Raw genomic sequence first — 18,613 nt, 5'->3', positions numbered from 1 at the left:
TCAGAGGAGGAAAAGTCCAGTTAGAGGATGTGCAAATGTCCAATATAACTTCTTTAAAATGGGAGGGGAAATTGCTTGCGTGAGCCTGTAGCTAAACAAGTTAGCCAGATCATCTTAATACTAACCCTAAAACAGAGTTAAAGTTGTAGCAGTGTTGCATCCCTATAGAACCATGCATATAAGAGTCGCATCTCACAGCTTGTATTTAAAGCTATCCTTTGCTATTGATAAACTCATTGGGTCTGATCTAGAAAGGATGAGACATGAAGAGAGTGATGATACTTAATTATTGTAAGTGGTTGAAAGGGAATGTAATGCTACACATGTATAGGAGGTATAATTAGATAATGACAGAAAGTTTACTTGTGGTGGAGAGGTGGAATAATTAAAATGTTCTCTTGCTATTTCACCTGCAAGAGAAGTATATTGTAGGTGAACTGACTGAAGTACATTACTTGACTGAAGTGTATTGCCAGGAAGCGCGCACGATCTCTATCTCCAAAGATGGCATGTGATGAAGTAGGCTGTCATCTACAAAAGCTCATGTTTCTTTGAACCAGTTATTCTCTAAGGTGTCACTCTGGCCTACTTTTCTGCCTGTCGTCAATAATGTAAGACTAGTTGCGCTAAGGAAATTCCTGCCTGTTGCACAGGGAAAACTTGATCAGTTATGAACAGAGTATGAAACTAGAACATCCCCAGTTAGGTGGCTTTAAAGCCAGCCTGTCACTACAGCATGCATAACAGGTTTGTTTTTCTGATGTAGCAACTACAGTTTCTCCACGGATGGGTTCACTGGCTCAGCAAGCAGTACAAATAACAGCTCGTCAATGAGTGTCCAAGGTGGAGAGGACTGGATGAGAAAGCTGGCTTTCCGCTATCGCAGAGTGAGAGAAATCTATAACAAATACAAGGGCAATGTGGGAGGTGAGTACAGAGACTGCACACATGCACAGAAGGCCTAAAAAATTTAAATCACTAATTGATTTAAATAACTAAGCAAAAGCCTCAGTCTAAATAATCAAATGTGTAATCAAGTTTTTCATTTGTACATCAGTATTTTCTGAAAAAAAGTTGTGTTCTCGTTTGATACAGCTTTTATTTTAGATTTGACAAATCTTTTTCCTGTCAGAGAGGGTACATTGTAACAGTATACATGTATTACATCAGTTATATAGTTTAATATTTTCAGGTTCTTACTAATTTTCTTACTAATTTTCAGTGTTAGATATTGGTGAATTATATAAATTCCTTTTTATGAGGCAGCTATCTCTTTTGCCCATTATCTTAATCAAGCAGCTGCATCAGGATTGTAACTGGAATTTAATTAAGCACATGAAACAGCATATAAAATAAAAAATTAAACTATAAAATAAAATAAAATGATCCTAAATATTTGAGTACATAAACTTTTTGTCAACATTTTTCACTCCTCCAAATGATGCCTTGAATAAAGGAATTAAATGTAGTCAGTGAACTGAGCTGATACTTACAAGCTAGCCTGAGGCAAGGATTTTTGTGGAAGATGTCTTTTAGTGGACCAGATGCATGGTTGACGTTGCCAAATGAAGTGGGTCAAGCTGTGGCAGGGTGTGTCGTTGCCCAGCTGATCTACTTTATTGGGCAAAACATGTCACCTATTGTCCTGCTTTGGGCAGAGGTCCAATGCACGACCAGTCAATATGTTCCTCTTGCCCAGAATGTCCCAACATCCCGTACTGCCCCATGCCTCCTTGTTGGGGCCCTTGATCCCTCACTGACCTGTGCCTCACATGGAAGCATACATGGCTCCACAAAGTATTACAGAACTTGGGGAGTCCTACACCTCCATGCCTCACACATCAACCCACATATGCCTTTGCATGAAGCATGGGTTGATGTGGCTCCTGGCATGGAGGTGTAGGAGAGTACACACACAGCATCACACAGAGGTCCTGACATGGAGGCTTGGAGCACTAGGAATTTCCCAGGTCCTGTACCACCCCATACCTCTTTGCCTGGGACATGGAGGCAAGCATGGGTCAGCACAGGATCCAACACAGAGGCATGAGACTCTGGGGATTCCCTGGTTCCTACTGACTTGCCCCTTGCAGCAATCCATGCCTCTGAGTGAAGGATGGGTCAGTGTGGAGTCCGGCACAGGTCCCAATGCATGGGCACTGGACATTCCCCAGGTCCTGTGCCTCAACACAAAGATCTTCATGGGCTTTCCCTGCTTAGAGAAAGACATCCCTGGAGATCCCAGGGTAGGTGGGTGTCTGTAGGCAGGGAACACCTTGAGATTCCCTACAGTGCACCTTTAAGCAAGGAAAGCTGGGCAGGTGTTCCTGAAGCTTGAAGGGGCCCAATCCTGTGTGGGAATTTTTGGGGTACAGACGATCCAGGCCCCCTTGAGTGCCTAGAGCTCCCATCCAGGGCAGCTCTGGGCAGCTCTCTGTCTCCTGCTGCAGAGCAAACAGACCTCTGCCTCAATAAAGCAGAACTATTTAACACTGCCTTTTGTCACATCGTTGATTTGTCTGTTTGCTTACCATTTGTGCCAGCATAAAAATGTTTATGACAGCACAAATGAGACATCAGGCAATGTTTGTTCCTACCCTTAGGGTGTGTCTACACAAGACGCTACTGCACAGTGGTGACTGCGCATTTATGTAGTACTTGTAAATGCTGTCATGGTGTGGTGAAGTTTCAGTATTTCAAACATGTCTACGCGATGTCAGGTGAAAATCAGTCTTCGCATGAAGTCTCATAGTGGGCTGAAGTCCAGTACTGCCTTCCAGGTTACTGAAGAGTTTGTAAATGACATGTACTCAAGCGCTGTATCTTCTAATGTTTTTAAAATGGCCACTTTTTAAATTCATTTTTCTCATTTTTCATACTTTTTGTGATTCTTGAATTGTGTGCAAAGCTACACGCTGTAAGTTTCATATGATATACAGTAAGTGGGTGTCCAGTAAATGCAAGTACCTTAAAATGTGCATAAACCATCTTTTCCTTAGATGATTAGTAAATAGATTGTTTTTAAAACACCACTATTTCAGTAGTGCAGGCAAGCTGTTGTAGCCATGATGGTCCAGGAAATTTGTGCAAGGCAAAGATTTTTGTGGGTGATATTTTTTACTGGACAAACTGTATGTTTGGAATAGGCATAGACAAAATTTTTAAACCACTTGAAACATAAATTTATGGGAGTAACCTTAAATTAGTATTTTCTTGCACAGCGTGACATAGAAAGGTTAAAAAATAAATTTACTAATCAGTTGATTCAGATTACTTAGTTTTATCCCTATAGAATCATAGAAAATTTGGGTTGGAAAGGACCTCAGGAGGTCATCTAGTCCAGCGGTTCTCAACCTTTTTTGTACCAGGACCCATTTTTAAAGATCAATGGCCAGTCCTGACCCACTGCCCCCTGGCCCTGCTGGTCCCCTTCACTCCTAAGCCACAGTCCCCTGCCGCCACCCCCAGCCATGCCTCTCACTCCCAACCTGCAGCCCCCTGCCCCCCTCCAGCCCTGTCAGAGGGAGATCCCAGCTGCCTTCATCCCACTTGGGCTGGAGTGTGGTACCTGCAGTGGCTCCAGCTCATGTGGGCAGCAGTGGAGCAAGTCCTGCCCCAGCACAGCCTGAAGGGAGGAGGGGAGGCCAGTGGCACCTTCCCTGCCCCACACTGGGGCTCCTGGCCCATGCCAGGCAGCCTGGTCACAGCCCCACCCACCCCTCAAGCAGCGTCTTCCAGCTGCTCCACCCCTGCGAGTACAGGCAGTGGCCCTGGTGCCGCTGGCCCACTCACACATCTCCCTACCACCCCTGAAGGACTGCCCCTCCATCCCCTTCCTCCAGTAGAGAGGCAAGTGCCTTCTCCCCACCCCCCTGCCTTGATGCAGTCTCAGTGCCCGGCCACCTTCTCCCAGTGCCAGCAGGCATCACCCCACACACCCATCCCCCCCCAATGGACAGACCCCAAACCCTGGACCTCCAGCCCCCACTCCTCATACGCTTAGCTGCATCCAACTGCTGGGACTGCTCCCACAACCCTGCCTGGCTGCATGCCGGCCTTGTGGATGTGTTTGTGGGTGTGTGTGCACGTACAACTGCATGTAGTGCCTGCTACATCCAGTTGTCCCAAGCAGCGCCTTGCAGGTTGGAATGTCGCCAGCCTGCAGTGAGAAACCCTTGCTTTCCTGTGTTTTCTGGGACTTGCTTATGACCCTTTCAAATACTCTTGTGACCCACTTTTGGGTTACAACCTATGGGTTGAGAAACACTGATTTAGTCAACCCATCTGCTCAAAGCAGGACCATCCCCAACTGGTTCATTACAGCCAGGGCTTTGTTGATCTGGGCCTTAAAAACCTCCAGGGATGGAAATTCCACCACCTCTCTGGGTAACCTGTTCCAGTGCTTCACCACCCTCCTAGTGAGAGTTTTTCCTAATAACCAACCTAAACTTCTCTTGCTGCAAGGAAAGTTTATGGTGTTTACAGTCATTATCTTCTAAGAAGTATGTTGCATACTGTTTCATTCTGACAATAAGGCCTTGCACCTTTTTGGTGTACTGTTTACATTTGGCATGTTTTTCTTTTTTTCTGTGAAATTACAGGAACTTGAAAATATTCCCAAATAAGTCTTTTTAGGACCTGCTGCCAGGGCAGTTTTTCTTCAGCTCTCTGAAGCATGTTGTCCCTTTGTACCATAGTGTCCTGCTTCTCAAGCCAGTGTTGCTCCTTTCTGGTTGTGCTTTCTATCTGTACCTCTTAATTGTTTGTCCAGGCTGAATAAGTCAGCATTGTGCTTCCCCCTTCCTTCTGTGTGTGCCTGTGTTTGTGGTTTTGTTTTTATCAGGCCCATCTTCCCCTCCCTGCAGAGTAAAAGGACCTCCCCTCTCACCCCCTCCTCCTCTCCCAACTGTTACCCAGATTATAGGTAACCTTGGGAGTAGGCTCTTGAGAGAAGAGGCAGACATAGGTCAGCAGATGAACCTTTTATTTGCTTGTACATTAAAATGTGAAAACAAACATTTATCTAAAGTCTATCTGGCTACCCATAAAATCACACTATAGATTCTTACCTATATCAGCTGGGGAGATTCGAGAGGTGGAAGGAGGATGGCACACAGATTGCCAGCAGGTCTTCTTGAAATTGCTGAGTTCTCCACATTTCCTTCCAGCCTATGCCCAGTATTTCTAGATGTCTAGTAAATGATCTCTGATAGGTTTTATTTCAGTTTCTTTGTTACACTGAAACTTTGGGAACTGGATTGAATCAAATCCTTCGTGGACTTGGAAGGTGTCAATTTGTTGGGATGTATATCATTAGGAAAGAGGAAGGGTTTCTTATCTCCTTTTCTTCTCCATTGTGGAATGCTGTTCCTGTTTTTTACCTTAGTGTTTGGTCTTTTCTGAGGCTGCTTTTGTTTTTACAAATTATCTAAGCATTTTAAGAAAAATATATCTATTGTAGTAAAATAGCATCAATCACTCCTACTAGTATTTTTAAGATAAAGCTATGATATACACTGATAATCCAGTGTATATGGGTTAATTAATGTGTGGTCTTCCTTTGTCTTCTTTCAGGCCTTGTACTTTGTGTAATTGTGCTTGATAGGTTCTTTTACTTGCTGACCAAGTTAGTTGTCATATCTGCCAAGGTTCACACTGTGGTCACTCAGACTTCAGGCCTTCTGCTTAATAATACTTCTGCAGTTCAGTGTCGGCCCCTTAAAAAGCGCCAAGATTGGTAACACCACACATACCTGCCCTACTAGGTAGCTCCCCCACTTTTTGTAGCCTCTCCTCTCTCCTACAACTTTCTGACAACCAGGTGGTAACCATGGACGCAGTCGCCCAGCTAGTCCACTCTCCCTCTTCTAAACAGAAGGGAGAGCCCAGTGCTCACCCTCCCTGCTTCCACCCACTTCGCTCCAAGCTGCTTTGTAAGGGCAAGAGCCCCAGCAGCTTCTAGCAAAGGGGCAGAAAATGGCACTGGGGATGATAAATGGAGGAACACAAGTCACTCCCTAGCTAGTTTTCCCCCAGTGGGGCCATGATGCCCCCAAAACCGAGTGAAGGCCAAGTTTCATAAGCTCAGGAGGCTGGTTGCCAAAGCCCTGAGAAACCATGATTGGATAAGAGGGGAGTCCACAATGAGTGGTCGCTCCTTAAGGACGTGATCCTTGAAATACAAGGAAAGTCCATCCCAGCATGTAGGAAAGGTAACAAAAGGACTGGGCGACCCCCATGGCTAAATAGGGGACTCTTGGACCTCCTATATCTGAAAAGAGAAGCCTGTAAGGGATGGAAGTCAGGTAACATCACCAAGGAGGAGTGTTCAGCACCGCACCTGTAGGAAGCAAACTAGGAAAGCCAAGGCTGAAACTGAACTCAAACTGGCTTATGGGAATCAAGGACAAGAAAAAGTCCTTCTTCAGATACATGGGTAGTCAGAAGAAAAACAAGGGCAACATTGGACCCTTGCTAGACCAAATGGGGCAGCTGACAACCAGCACCCAGGAAAAAGCTAATCTCCTTAACGATTACTTTGCATTGGTCTTCCACCAGCCCATGGGGACCACCCTGCCAAACAAGATGCAGAATTGCCAGGGTAGGAGCAAACATACGCCCATCATTGGCGAAGATCTCACAAGGGGACACCTTGAGAGGCTAGACATCCACAAATCAGCTGGCGTGGATGGGAGTGCACCTAAGAGTGCTAAAGGAATTGGCTCACATCATAGCGTAGCCAATGGTGAGGATATTTGAGAACTCGTGGCGTTTGGGAGAGATTCCTGAAGATTCCAGGAGGGCCAATGTGGTGCTTATCTTCAAGAAAGGGAGGAAGGAAGATCCAGGGAGCTACAGGCCAATCAGTTTGTCTTCAATTCTTGGTAAGATATTGGAAAAATCATCAAAGAAACTGTCAACAACAAGCTAACAGAATGCAGTGTTCTGAAAGATAGCCAACATGGCTTCATTGTGGGTAAGTCTTGCCTGACCAGCCTCATTTCCTTCCATGACCAGGTGATGCATCACCTGGGCAAAGGAGAAGAGGTTGATATAATTTATTTGGACTTCAAAAAAGCCTTTGACTAGGTCTCCCATGAAGTCCTCATGGTAAAACTGGGGAACTGCAGCAACCTTACAGTCTGATGACTGGGGAACTGGCTCCCTGGTCGGACCCAGAGAGTGATAGTCGATGGAACCATGTCACCGTGGTGCATGGTGACCAGTGTCATCCCACAGGGCTCTGTACTTGGACCAGTACTCTTTAATATTATATTTATAAACAAACTGGATTCAGGTATCAGAAGCAGACTGGATAAATTCGCTGATGACACCAAATTATGGGGAAGTGTGGTCACACTGGAGGATAGGCTGGTGATTCAAGCCAACCTAGACAGGCTTGCAAGCTGGGCAGATCAAAACATGATGTCATTCAACAAAGAGAAATGCAAGGTGCTCAGGGGAAAAAAATCCACATCATACTTATAGGCTCGGCAGTGCCTATAGGACTCATTAACACCATGACCAAAAGAGACTTGGGGGTCATGATTGACCACGAGATGAACATGAGCCACCAATACGATGCTGCAGCTGGCAAAGCCACCAAAACCTTAGCTTGCATCTATTGATACATCTCAAGCAAGACCCAGGAAGTCATCCTCCCTCTTTACTTGGCCTTGGTGAGGGTACAGATGGAGTACTGCATCCAATTCTAGGCACCACACTTTAAAAAGGATGTTGAGAATCTTGAGAGAGTCCACAGGGGAGCCACGTGCATGATTACAAGTCAAAATAGCAGGCCTTATGAGGAGAGGCTGAGAGACATGGGACTCTTCAGTCTGGAGAAGTGAAGTCTCAGGGGGGACTTGGTGGCAGCCTATAAATATATAAGGAGTGTGCATCAGGAACTGGGAGAATGTCTGTTCATCAGGATGCCCCAAAGGAAGACAAGGTATAATGGTCACAAACTCTGGGAAGACCGTTTTAGGCTGGACATAAGAAAAAACTTCTTTACTGTCTGAATTCCCAGAATCTGGCAAGCACCTACTCTGGACACTTTTAAGACACACTTGGATGCCTATCTTGCTGGGATCATTTGACCCCAGCTGACTTCCTGCCCCTTGGGCAGGGGGTTGGACCCAATGATCTTGCGAGGTCCCTTCCAGCCCTGATGTCTATGAAATCCATGAAAGGCAGAGGCAAGAGCCAGGACTCCTCAGCTGTCTCCTGTAAATGGTGTGGGAAGAGCAAACAGCCTGCAAAGGCCAAAGCAGTGCCATCTGCTGTGGCCAGGTGCACCTCATCAGCTGACACCCTGACCACTCAGCCTACTGCAAGCTCTGCAAAGGGGTCCTTTTTGGTCCCCATTCAGGGGATCATGTTTTAAAATATATAGTAGAGGAAAACAGGTTCTTCCAATGCTGAGTACCATTGCATCTCCACCAGGAGTCCCCCATAGGCCAACAGAAGAAAGCACCATGTGCTGCTGCTGTAGGGGTGGGGGTACCAATAGTACTGGCACCTGCAGCCCCAGCACCCAGATCCTCCACCCCAAGTACACAGGACCCTACGCTGCACCACAGCAACCAGCAGGGTCCCAAAGCAAAGGGGTAGAGGGCAGGAGGGGGAAATGAGATGGTCACTACTGCCCCCACTACCACTGCTCCCTAGTCCAACCCTCGTCCCCTTCATCCAGCCCATTCCAAAGCCAAGTGGGTGCTGATTTCTACAGGGTGGCAAGCAGCCACCCATGCCAAGCTGAAAGCTGATTCAAATTGATTTATCTGATTCAAATAACTATTTTAGTCCCCTTTTAATGAATCCTGGCTTTAATATTTCCCTTAAATATATAGTTTCTTATTCATGCTCCTTTTATACAAACCAATTCCTATTGTGTACCTTAGAACAGTGGAAAACAAATCATTTTGTACTTCATAACATGTATTTTCATAAACTTGAACTTTTTGAGACAAACAGACAGACAGTACAGCAGTTCAAGCTGTGGCATGAAGCTCTGTGGCTTGTGTGGTACAGAGAAGGCCTGGACCATAACAGCAGAGATTGATAAAAGTTAGCATCAGTTTGCTTTGCCCAAACTCAATATATGTTGGTATGGCTACAAACTAGAATAGAAGGAATTTCTGGAAGTAAGGGTTGAGATGAACTTGGCACAGAGTGTTGGATAGTTCAGAGCATTAAAGTTACATGTCATCAGTCTGCAGTATCCATCTGTTTCTTTCAGTACAGTTACCTGCACCTTAAAGTGAGGATGGCAGATAAGTAGTATTATCCCCTGTGTTATGATGAAGAACTTTGATACAGAGAGGTACAGGACTTGTCAAAGTTTTACAGTCAATTCATGTTAGAGCTGGATAAAAAAACCCAGGCATAAGCTCTTATTGCAGAGCTGTAGCCAAATGTTTTATATGATCATTATGTATATACATGGGAGATTGTACGTACGGAGGTGACAGCTGCTGTTAGAATCCTGTGTTCACTTCTGGATTGCACACTTCCAGAAGAATGTCAATAAGTAAGAACAGGCTCAGAGAAATATTAAAGTTTGGAAAACATGCTTTTGAATACCTGTTGTTTCTCTGTCTGTTTTACTTTAAAAAAAAATAAAGCTAAGGAATGACTGTATTGTAGTCAACAAATACCTACCAAGGGAATAGGAATTTGATAATAGAGCTTTTCAGTTGGCAGTCAAAGGTGTAATACAGCGATCAGCAACCCCCAACACGTGTGCCAGAGCAGGACATGAGGTCATTTTGCTTGGCACACCACAGCCAGCCTGGGCTCTGAGCAGCTGCTGCCAGCCATGGAGCGTGGGCTGCTTGCAGGAGGTGGTGGGGAAGCTGCAAGCCCTGTTGTGAGCAGCCCAGGCTCCATAGCAGGCAGCAGCTGCCCAGAGCCCAGGCTGGCTATATCAAGCAGCCAGTGCACTGGGGTCCAGAGCCCTGTCCTGGCACTGTGGCTGGTGGTGGCTGCATGCGCACTTCAGGGCATGTGGCGGAGAAGGGGCTGGGGCAGCACAACCTCAGCCTCCCTTTCTGTTCACCTGGAGGCATGCATATATACCTGCTGCCAGCAACTAGAATTGGGCCCCTTGTGGCCCCCCCCCCCCCAACCCCGCAGTCTGCCTCTGGCACACCAAGTCAAGGTGTGGTTTGAGGTTGGGGTTTTTCAGGCACTCCAGGCAAAAATGTTGCCAACCCCTGTTGTAATAAGTTCCAGCGGCTCAAAGCTAAAGTTAGATTAAGGCAAGCTTGAGAAAAAATGGACAGATTTTCACATTTGTTGGGTGAAAACAAGTGAGAGATCATTCTCAGCCTTGCCTCTGCTCTGGGATTTCCACAGGCTTTCAGCAGGTGGGATTAATTTTGGGACATTATCTGGGCAGTTTGTATTACATTTTATTTTATTTTAATATTTTTGCCTGTCTCTTTCACTTGTCTGGCTTCTTTTTTAAGCCACTCTGAACCTCTTTTGGGGAGGGTGGCATAACATTCTAATTAATAACTAACTGAAGTATTTTTAACCATGGATACTGCAGGCTGATGGCATCCAACTTTTAATGTTCCTAACTAGCCAACAGTCTGTGCCAATTCATCTCAACCCTTACTTCCAGAAACTCCTCCTATTCTAATCTGTAGCCATACCAACATGTATTAACCACTGAAACAACTGATCAAGACCTGGATTACACATCACTGGCCATTTTTAGATTTTAGACATGTTGCACTTCAGCCAGTGAAGTATTATGGGCTGTGTTAAGTAGATCAAACTAGATCATTGTGGCATCCTGGGGTGCTCTGAGATCCTTTAAGGGTGCCATGGGGTGCTGCCCAATATTAGCACTGGTCAGTGTGCAAATACATACATATGATTCACAAGATAAACACAAAGATTTCAAATAGGAATCCACAGTGTCCAAAACATTCTGATCTGTTGTGGTCTGACGTCTTTGCAACAGAAGAATTACTTTATTATTTTTTCACAGCCAAGAAATGGATGAAAGGTAAGACCTGGCATTTTCAAGGATGGATTTGAGTCTAACAAGGAGTGCTTTGATCAAATGGTTCCTTCTGGCCTTGTAATCTTTGAAATCTTAACTTCTAGTCTATTCCTCTCCTGTTGAGTTCTTTGGAACAAAATGCAACATATTTCATGGTCTTTACTTCAAGATATGATTTTAAACTGGTATATATCACAAAATACATACAGCATTTTTTGTTAACTCTTTCCTTAGGGTTCAGGGAGAAAATCCAAGTTTTGGAGCCTTGTCTCCAGTGTATGTGGAAGCTGAACTATAGGTGATATCCTTCTAATGCCATTCTCAGGTTGTAAATAACCTTCGAAAACATCTTTCAATTAAGCATTCAGGAAAGCGTTACTGATCTCTTTAGTGAAGATAGTCTTGTCATTGGACACTGGCTCTAGTTGAGGAAAAATATGTTTCTGATGACATTTTCTTCTGTCTACTTGCATTTCTTATAGGCCTTCTCAGCCCACAAAAGAGGGATGCCTTACAGAGACTAAGGACTGACATAGAAGTGTTAACAGATTCCTGGTTGGGAACTGCATTAAAGTCCCTACTTCTCATACAGTCCAGGTATGTTTGGGTTGGGGGTAGAGAGAGTGTGTGGCTTTAATAGTAATTTTCCACAGTCAGTTTTCCAGTCCCTTCTGCAACTTTGGAAAAGTGTTGAAGCTTTTCATAAGGACAGAATGTTGTTTCTTAGCAGCAGCTCAGGAGAATGCAGAAGATGAATACACTCATCTTTTCATTTCTACCTGCTCATTTTTGCATCCCACACAAAAGCAAAGCAAAGGGGTTAATGAACACCAGCCCTGCAGAACTAACTGCTGGTTATAGTGGCCACATATAAAAGCTGGTTAGAAATTTTCCATTCAAAACTGCCATCTTATTTGCCCCTCCAGAAATGAAAATTTTCTTCAGCAGTCTCCATTTGCCAGAAAACTCTGATTCTTCTATCAGAAGAATTAAAAAAAAAAAAACAGCTTCCCAGAAGGTGCAGTTGACAAGAACCCTTCACATGAGCTGATGAGGCTGAGCACTCCAGCCTGTGACCTGTCATAATCCCAGTTGTAACTGCTAGTGAGGCAGAAAGCCAGAGCACTCAGCATTCCTGTCCTCACTCTCCCAGAAAGAGGAGCCAGAGACTTGGAGGTGAGGAATAGGTTGGATAAAAGCAGCACACTGGCAGCTAGGCTTGGAGGACTATGCAGGCAGGGAGAAAGTAGAAAAATAAATAGTCCTGTTTTAGCACCCAGTTAGAAAACTCATTTCTATAAATCTACTTCTGCACCATGCACAGATTTCTACTACATGCTTAATTACCAAAAAGATTTTGGAGGATATCCACTGAGATATCCCTATTGCTTCTCATGTTCTATTTTTGTCCCATCTTCAGAAACCTGGTAATAACATAAAACCCACTTTTGGCCATGGTGAGCTGGGCACAGCTCCTGCTGGTATCAGTTACAGTCACTCCAAATGTTGGTCAAAAAGGTTAATTCAAAACTGAAATAGTGTTCCCACCCAGAAAGCCAAATGAGCTGTTTCAGCCCCTGCAGAATAGGGGATCCCACCTTCAAGTTCTGCATGTTACTGAGTCAATTTGAGGCTGATTCTGTAGCCTCATGTCAGCAATTTGGAACAAAAGATGTACTGAAAGGCAAAAACCAAGGCTACTTTACAAGGCATTAAATATAGTTTTAAAGGTTAGAAATGCACAAAAATAATAAAGATAAGAAGAGAGAGGAAGGTCAAAAAAGAGGGAAGTCAAATCAAGACTGCAGCTTTTTCTTAAGTATCAGCCAGAGAGAAACTAAACCAAGGCTGCTTGCAGATGTTAAAAAAAAAAAAAAAAAAGTGGGGGGGGCATTATGAGAAGAAGCAGCATGTTACTCAACCCCAGCTCTGCAGCAACTGTAAAGATTGGGCACTTTTTGGCACTTTTAGCTAAGGCTGATTCAAGCAGCTATTAGATAAAAGCACCAAAAAAGCCCCACTAAAGCTCCAAATCTTTACAGATGACAGGGAGCCAGATTGAAGTAACGCGCTGCCTCTTCTGGGCAAACCTGGGGCTCAGTGTGGAAATGCACTGCCAAGTTTAAAGCACCAGATTTTTTTTTTTTTTTTTTTTTTTATATCTGCAAGCACCCCAGATCAGTGTTCCAAAAAGGCTTTGAAAAGTAGTGTCCACATAGCCCCTCCAAGGGGGAACATTTGCAACTCTTGAGCCATCCCCAGCACTTCTGCCACAGGTATGCTTTTCAGAGTGTGTTTCTTTTTTATCTTTAGAAAAAATTGTGTGAATGTCCTGATAACAACGACCCAGCTGGTGCCAGCTCTTGCCAAAGTTCTCTTGTATGGACTGGGAGAAGTGTTCCCCATTGAAAATATTTATAGTGCTACAAAAATAGGTATTGTAATTACTCCAAATAACTTTTTGTTGCATGGAATGCCTGTTTGGGGTCCAGCCTTGAGGGGAGAACCTAGGATCTGTAGTGGGAGCTTGCCTGTAGTCAGGGATTTTGTACCAGTGCTAACCCTTATTGTAGATATGTTGAATTAGCATAAAGTAGAGCTCACACTTGCATAATCTACCACTATCTAACTAGTCTGAGTTTTAAAAAAATACCCCAAAACCCTGATGTGTCCAAGCCCCCAAAGTTACCAACTGAGTTTGAGCAGCCCTACCAAGGACTTTTGCACTTTCTTTGTCACTGCAGATAGTTGCTGATCAGTCAATACAAAATGGCATTTTCAAAATTAATTGTGAACTGAAACAGTTTTCATTTGGAGAAAATGATACTGTTGTATGGCTCGCGAATTCAATATACTTTCAGTTGTATGGGCTCTATGCATATCCTTGTTACCCATATTATCACTCTGATTACTAATCCTATAAAAATAGGGCTGCAAGTGCTCCAGAGATTCATCTAGTTCACCCCCTGCTCAAGACGGAATAATCTGCTCAACCATGCCAGACAACAGTTTATCTAACCTGTACTTAAAACTTCCAGTGATGAAATAATGATAACAAACAGTACAGGCAGAGAAGTGGCCTTTAATTGTGATTATCCTCTTAATTCTTATTATTCTTTTATGTGTAGCAATTTCTGTAAGGAGCCAAGACTAAAGTCTTGTGGTAATAAAGGCTAGAAACAGACATCACTAAGTGAAGCGGACCGGTTGTTCTGTGATATGTTCCAGCACAGCTTATTCTTTGCATTGGATAAAATACTCTTGGCTTGTCAATGCTAAGGGACAATGGACAACTTGTTTTCCCAGAGCTTGAGGGGTGCACAAAATCAGGGCCCCCAAGCCAGTGGTGGCCAACATTTCTGGCAGGCAGAGCACAAGTTCTATGGCAGGGGGGCTGGACTTGACCTTGCAAGGTCCCTTCCAGCCCTAATGTCTATGAAAGCTAAGTTAAGCCCCAATCATCTGTGATTGCTGCTCTGATCCCCAGCTCCCAGAGGTCTGACTGATAGAGCTTGTACCCTGGGGCATTGGAATGAAGTTAGGAAGACTCAATCCTCCTGCTGCATGAAGGAGAACTGAGAACAGGATACTACTGTAAGAAAGGTGTCAAAGAGATGTTACTGCTGCAGTTTTATATAGCAAGTGAGGACACAAACTCCTGATTTTGTAGTGGCTGCAGGGCCAGAAAGGATTAATCTGGTTCTTGGCAGTGACACTTGACACCTCTTGGAGCTGTGGTCCTGCCCTCTCTCTGCTGGAGGCTCTAATCCCCTCTGCAGATATTCCAGAGCCTCCCTTTACCAAGCAAATGGGGACTGAGGCTAGGGCTCTGTTGAGCTTGCATACCATACAGAGCAGCTGCCCATGCCACTTGCAGTTCATGGCCACCAACCACTGCTCCAAGCACATTCAAAGTATTTTTAACCTTGATTTTTAACCAAATGTACTGGTGAGATGAGAGGGATTGAACACATCTTTATCAGTAACTGTTTTTGAGATGTGAACGTCATCAGTAAAGTCCTTTTACCTTCTAAACAAATGGCAACAGGCATGTGGAATAACACCAGTAGGAAGCTAGCTATGGCAGGGGGCTGGACTTGTTGGCAGGAGATCTTCTGTAGTCCTGCATCCTGTGTTCCTGTTCCCCGCCCCACCCCACCCCACCCCACCCCACTTCACTTCCATGGCCCACAATAAGAATGAAAGCTCTTAGCCATTACTGTGGTGATTAAAAAGACTTTGCTCAAACAACAGACTTTCAGTGTCCTCTTTAAAAGACAGTGGTAAAACTTCAGGGCCTGTTTCTGGTCATCCCATGTGTTGAATATGTCTGGGATAAAAGAGGATTTCTAAACCTGGCCAGAATCTGCTGGAGAGGTATAGGACATGCTCCCTGCTGGAATGCCTATAGGAATTAAATGCCTGTCAGAGTGAGGGTAAAGCCATAGCTCAGAACGAGCTGGGGGAGGGTGCTGTACCAGCTTGATGATGGCATAAGTAGCTCCGAGTCAGGGCAGGGAGATAACATGTTTACACCAGCATAAAATAGTAGTGGACAGATGATGCAAACCTGTATCGTGAACTAAATTTGCCAATTTTGGTGCAGAAGTATCTTGAAAAGAATTGGGGTAAAGCTCTCTCAGTGTAAATTTAAACTGGCTTAGGTGTTGTCTGCCCATATCCTTCCTAGAATATTCATTTGCTAAAGGCAAACAAGTTCTTATTTGTTCCTCTACCACCTACTGGCGAGGACAAAGTCTCTCAACTTTAACTGCTTGTTTTTTCTACTTCTTGTTGCTGGCACAAGGTGCCCGAGGGAGGCAATAATTGGGTTCGTTGCCCAGTGTGCGTCGCGCCAAATAAACACACTGGGGGAGAAGCAGACAGAGTTTATTTGAGCTCAAGTAAAAGGCACAGGGAGACTGTATTGTCTCAAATCCTGCACGCCTAACCCTGCAACAGTGAGATCTTTATACCCTGGTCAGTTTCACTGTCAGTGATTTTTCCACCGGCTGGCCCCCCCCTTTCTCCCCTTTCTCTCCTCCTTTCTCTCTCCGAGCCGTGCCCTTGCATTCCACAGATAACAGTTTTAGCTCGCCTGTTTTCCAGAAGGACAGGAGATTGCAGGCACCAAAGAAAGGGTTACAAAGGTTGGGCAAAGGGGGGTTTTGGCTCTTCTGAGCCTGGAGCAGAAGGACTTCCTCGACACTCGTGGTCTTCCATCCCTCTGAGTTACCCAGGGTTATGCCCAGTGACACCAACAAAAATAATGGGATTTGAAAATTGCCATAATTCTGTCCTGTCATGGGAAACTTACCAAATGAGAAAACCCTGACATGTTGCTTTGGAACAAATAGCGGTGTGAATTTCAGTGATTTTTTTTTTTTCTTTTTTTAATTGTTAGACTCCATTTGGAGTTGTTCTCCCATCCAGTGAAGTGGTAGCCTTGTGAAAGGAAACAAGAGCTTGCCCTTGCCCTTGGGAAAGGAGGCATGCCCAAGGGTCTCCTGTGCTCCTCCTATAAGTGGTTAAGAGGGAAATTTATTTTGGCAGGTAAAGAGAGCTGTTTTGAAAGGATTGTGTCACGATTTGGAAAGAAAGTAACATATGTGGTGATTGGAGATGGGCGTGATGAAGAGATTGCAGCCAAACAGGTGAGTGTCCAGGACTGCAGTTTAACATGTGGGATCGTAGAAATGTGGGATGATGCTTGTGTGTGTAGGGCTGGAGTATCCTAATGATGGGGTTGTTTGTGATGCATCCCCAGAGTTCATTTATCAATTACAGGTGTATACAGTATGATGTCCAGTATGGCAGATTTAGGGGACTTCCCAGCACTTTAATCTGGGGAATTAGCTGACTCCTGAATGCCTGATTTCTCATTCTTAGCATCTCTGCTCATAGATATAGATATATACAGGCAACCATAACAAATGTGCATGTGTAACACACACTCACTCACTCACTCCGAAGGAATGCATTGTACTTACAGATTAGGGAATATACAGTTGCCTTTAACAGTCTCAATCTGTAAGTGGAATGCATTCCCCTAAAACAGTGCCCTGTTGTGATCACAGAATGTAATTGTTGCATGTATTTTAGAAGATACAAGTTCTTTGAACAATGAAATGAGAAAAGAACTTGATTCTTAAGTCAAGCCACTAGACAGCTTCTGGCATATCTTCTGGATTTTATCATTAAAAATAGAAATGTGTCTATACCTCTGGTGGGGTAAGTTGAAGGCTCATCCTCAACTACTTCAAGCCGCATAGTCTTGGACTGCATTGTAGAATTCCACATATGTACTTTGGCTATCCTCATGTTGGAGTTAAAACCTATTTTTACATTGACTTTATAACTATCTGTTTCAGCACAACATGCCCTTTTGGAGGATCACAAATCATGCAGACCTTGTGTCCCTTCACCAGGCCCTTGAACTCGACTTCCTGTAAGAAGTTCAGGAGAGGAGTGAATGCAGCTCCTCATAAGCCCCTCTCTATTTATTTGGAGAGGCAGAAATCATGTCATCTGGATACTTTCTTTTCATCTTGATGGAAAAAAAATGTAGCTAACAAACTTTACAGTAGAGTGTCACTTGGTCATTTCCTCAGGAGCATGGTACTACCAAGTAGAAAGTGTTTTACCCAGAAAGCTGCAGACTCAGCATAGTCCAGGTGTTCTCTCTTGCCTACAGAAGGGTGTTGCTAGGGCCAAGAGACCTCTTCAAGCAGGTAGTCTTCAGAGAGCCACTGTATACAGGCTTGCGGTAAAAGCAGCAAACTTTTGTAAAATCCCTCTCTCAATTTAGTTATGGAACCCAAAGTAAATGGGTTATTTTTATTTTTATAGACAAAGGTCCAGTGTCTAGAGCTTGATAAATCTTTCCCTTCTGGCAAAACCAAAATGAGCGGTTGATTTTTTTGATTTTTTTTTTGTGGTTGAAAATATTAATGAAAAGATGAAGAACGCCTCTGTGTTGCTGTAAAAATCTCTGCCTTTTCTCTCCCCCTGTTCAGAGCAATTAATTTATTGCCAATTTTTAGATAATTTTATCCCAATTTAGGTTTATTGGATATTAACAAGGGAGAAAGAAATGTGTCTAGAACTTTCAGTTTTTCATTTAGGAAAATGTCATTCCTAGTGAATAACTGACTTCCTGTTCAATGTGTGGATCTCTCACATGTGTTTGTGTATGTTGTACACACCACCCTGTTTACAAACCTGAGGGTTACTAAATTCCACCCCAGCCAATGACTTAGACTGAAGCATGATAGGCATGTTAAGAATAAGGAGCTGAATCTGAAAATTAAAGTGCTAGCATTAGCATTATTGTATTCAGTGCCTCCACCATGAATAGGAGAGTCTTCACTTGGTCTGGAATAATTTAAAGGACTTTTACACCATATTAATAACCTAAGGAAAAAAAACATTTACTAGCATTCACTTCTGTTCTCCAAACACCATTTATGTCCAGTAAGTCTTTGTTAGCTGGATCTAGTTCAATATGATGGGTATTCCACTTTCTGTTACAGTAAAGACATAGTTGAAAACAAACAAAACCTTCTTTGTGAGAGGGAATCTATCTAGGAAACCCAT

At 43.9% G+C, this 18,613-nt stretch overlaps 1 protein-coding gene across 4 annotated transcripts in view; it reads left to right on the top strand.

The window, feature by feature from the left end:
- Positions 1-18,613, top strand: part of EYA3 (EYA transcriptional coactivator and phosphatase 3) — a 118,660-nt gene extending 100,047 nt beyond the window's left edge. For all 4 annotated transcript variants that reach the window (XM_090056749.1, XM_090056751.1, XM_090056750.1 and 1 more), the window contains 5 exons: positions 767-927; positions 11,500-11,614; positions 13,331-13,452; positions 16,571-16,671; positions 17,389-18,613. In XM_090056749.1, the coding sequence (XP_089912875.1) occupies positions 767-927; positions 11,500-11,614; positions 13,331-13,452; positions 16,571-16,671; positions 17,389-17,469 (580 nt within the window). In that variant the 3' untranslated portion in view covers positions 17,470-18,613. The remainder of the gene's footprint in view (positions 1-766; positions 928-11,499; positions 11,615-13,330; positions 13,453-16,570; positions 16,672-17,388) is intronic.

Source organism: Crocodylus siamensis, chromosome 7, assembly GCF_052110815.1.
Source record: "Crocodylus siamensis isolate JL-2025a chromosome 7, ASM5211081v1, whole genome shotgun sequence".
Classification (NCBI taxonomy): Eukaryota; Metazoa; Chordata; order Crocodylia; family Crocodylidae; genus Crocodylus; species Crocodylus siamensis.
This window is presented reverse-complemented; position numbering and strand designations above follow the sequence as displayed.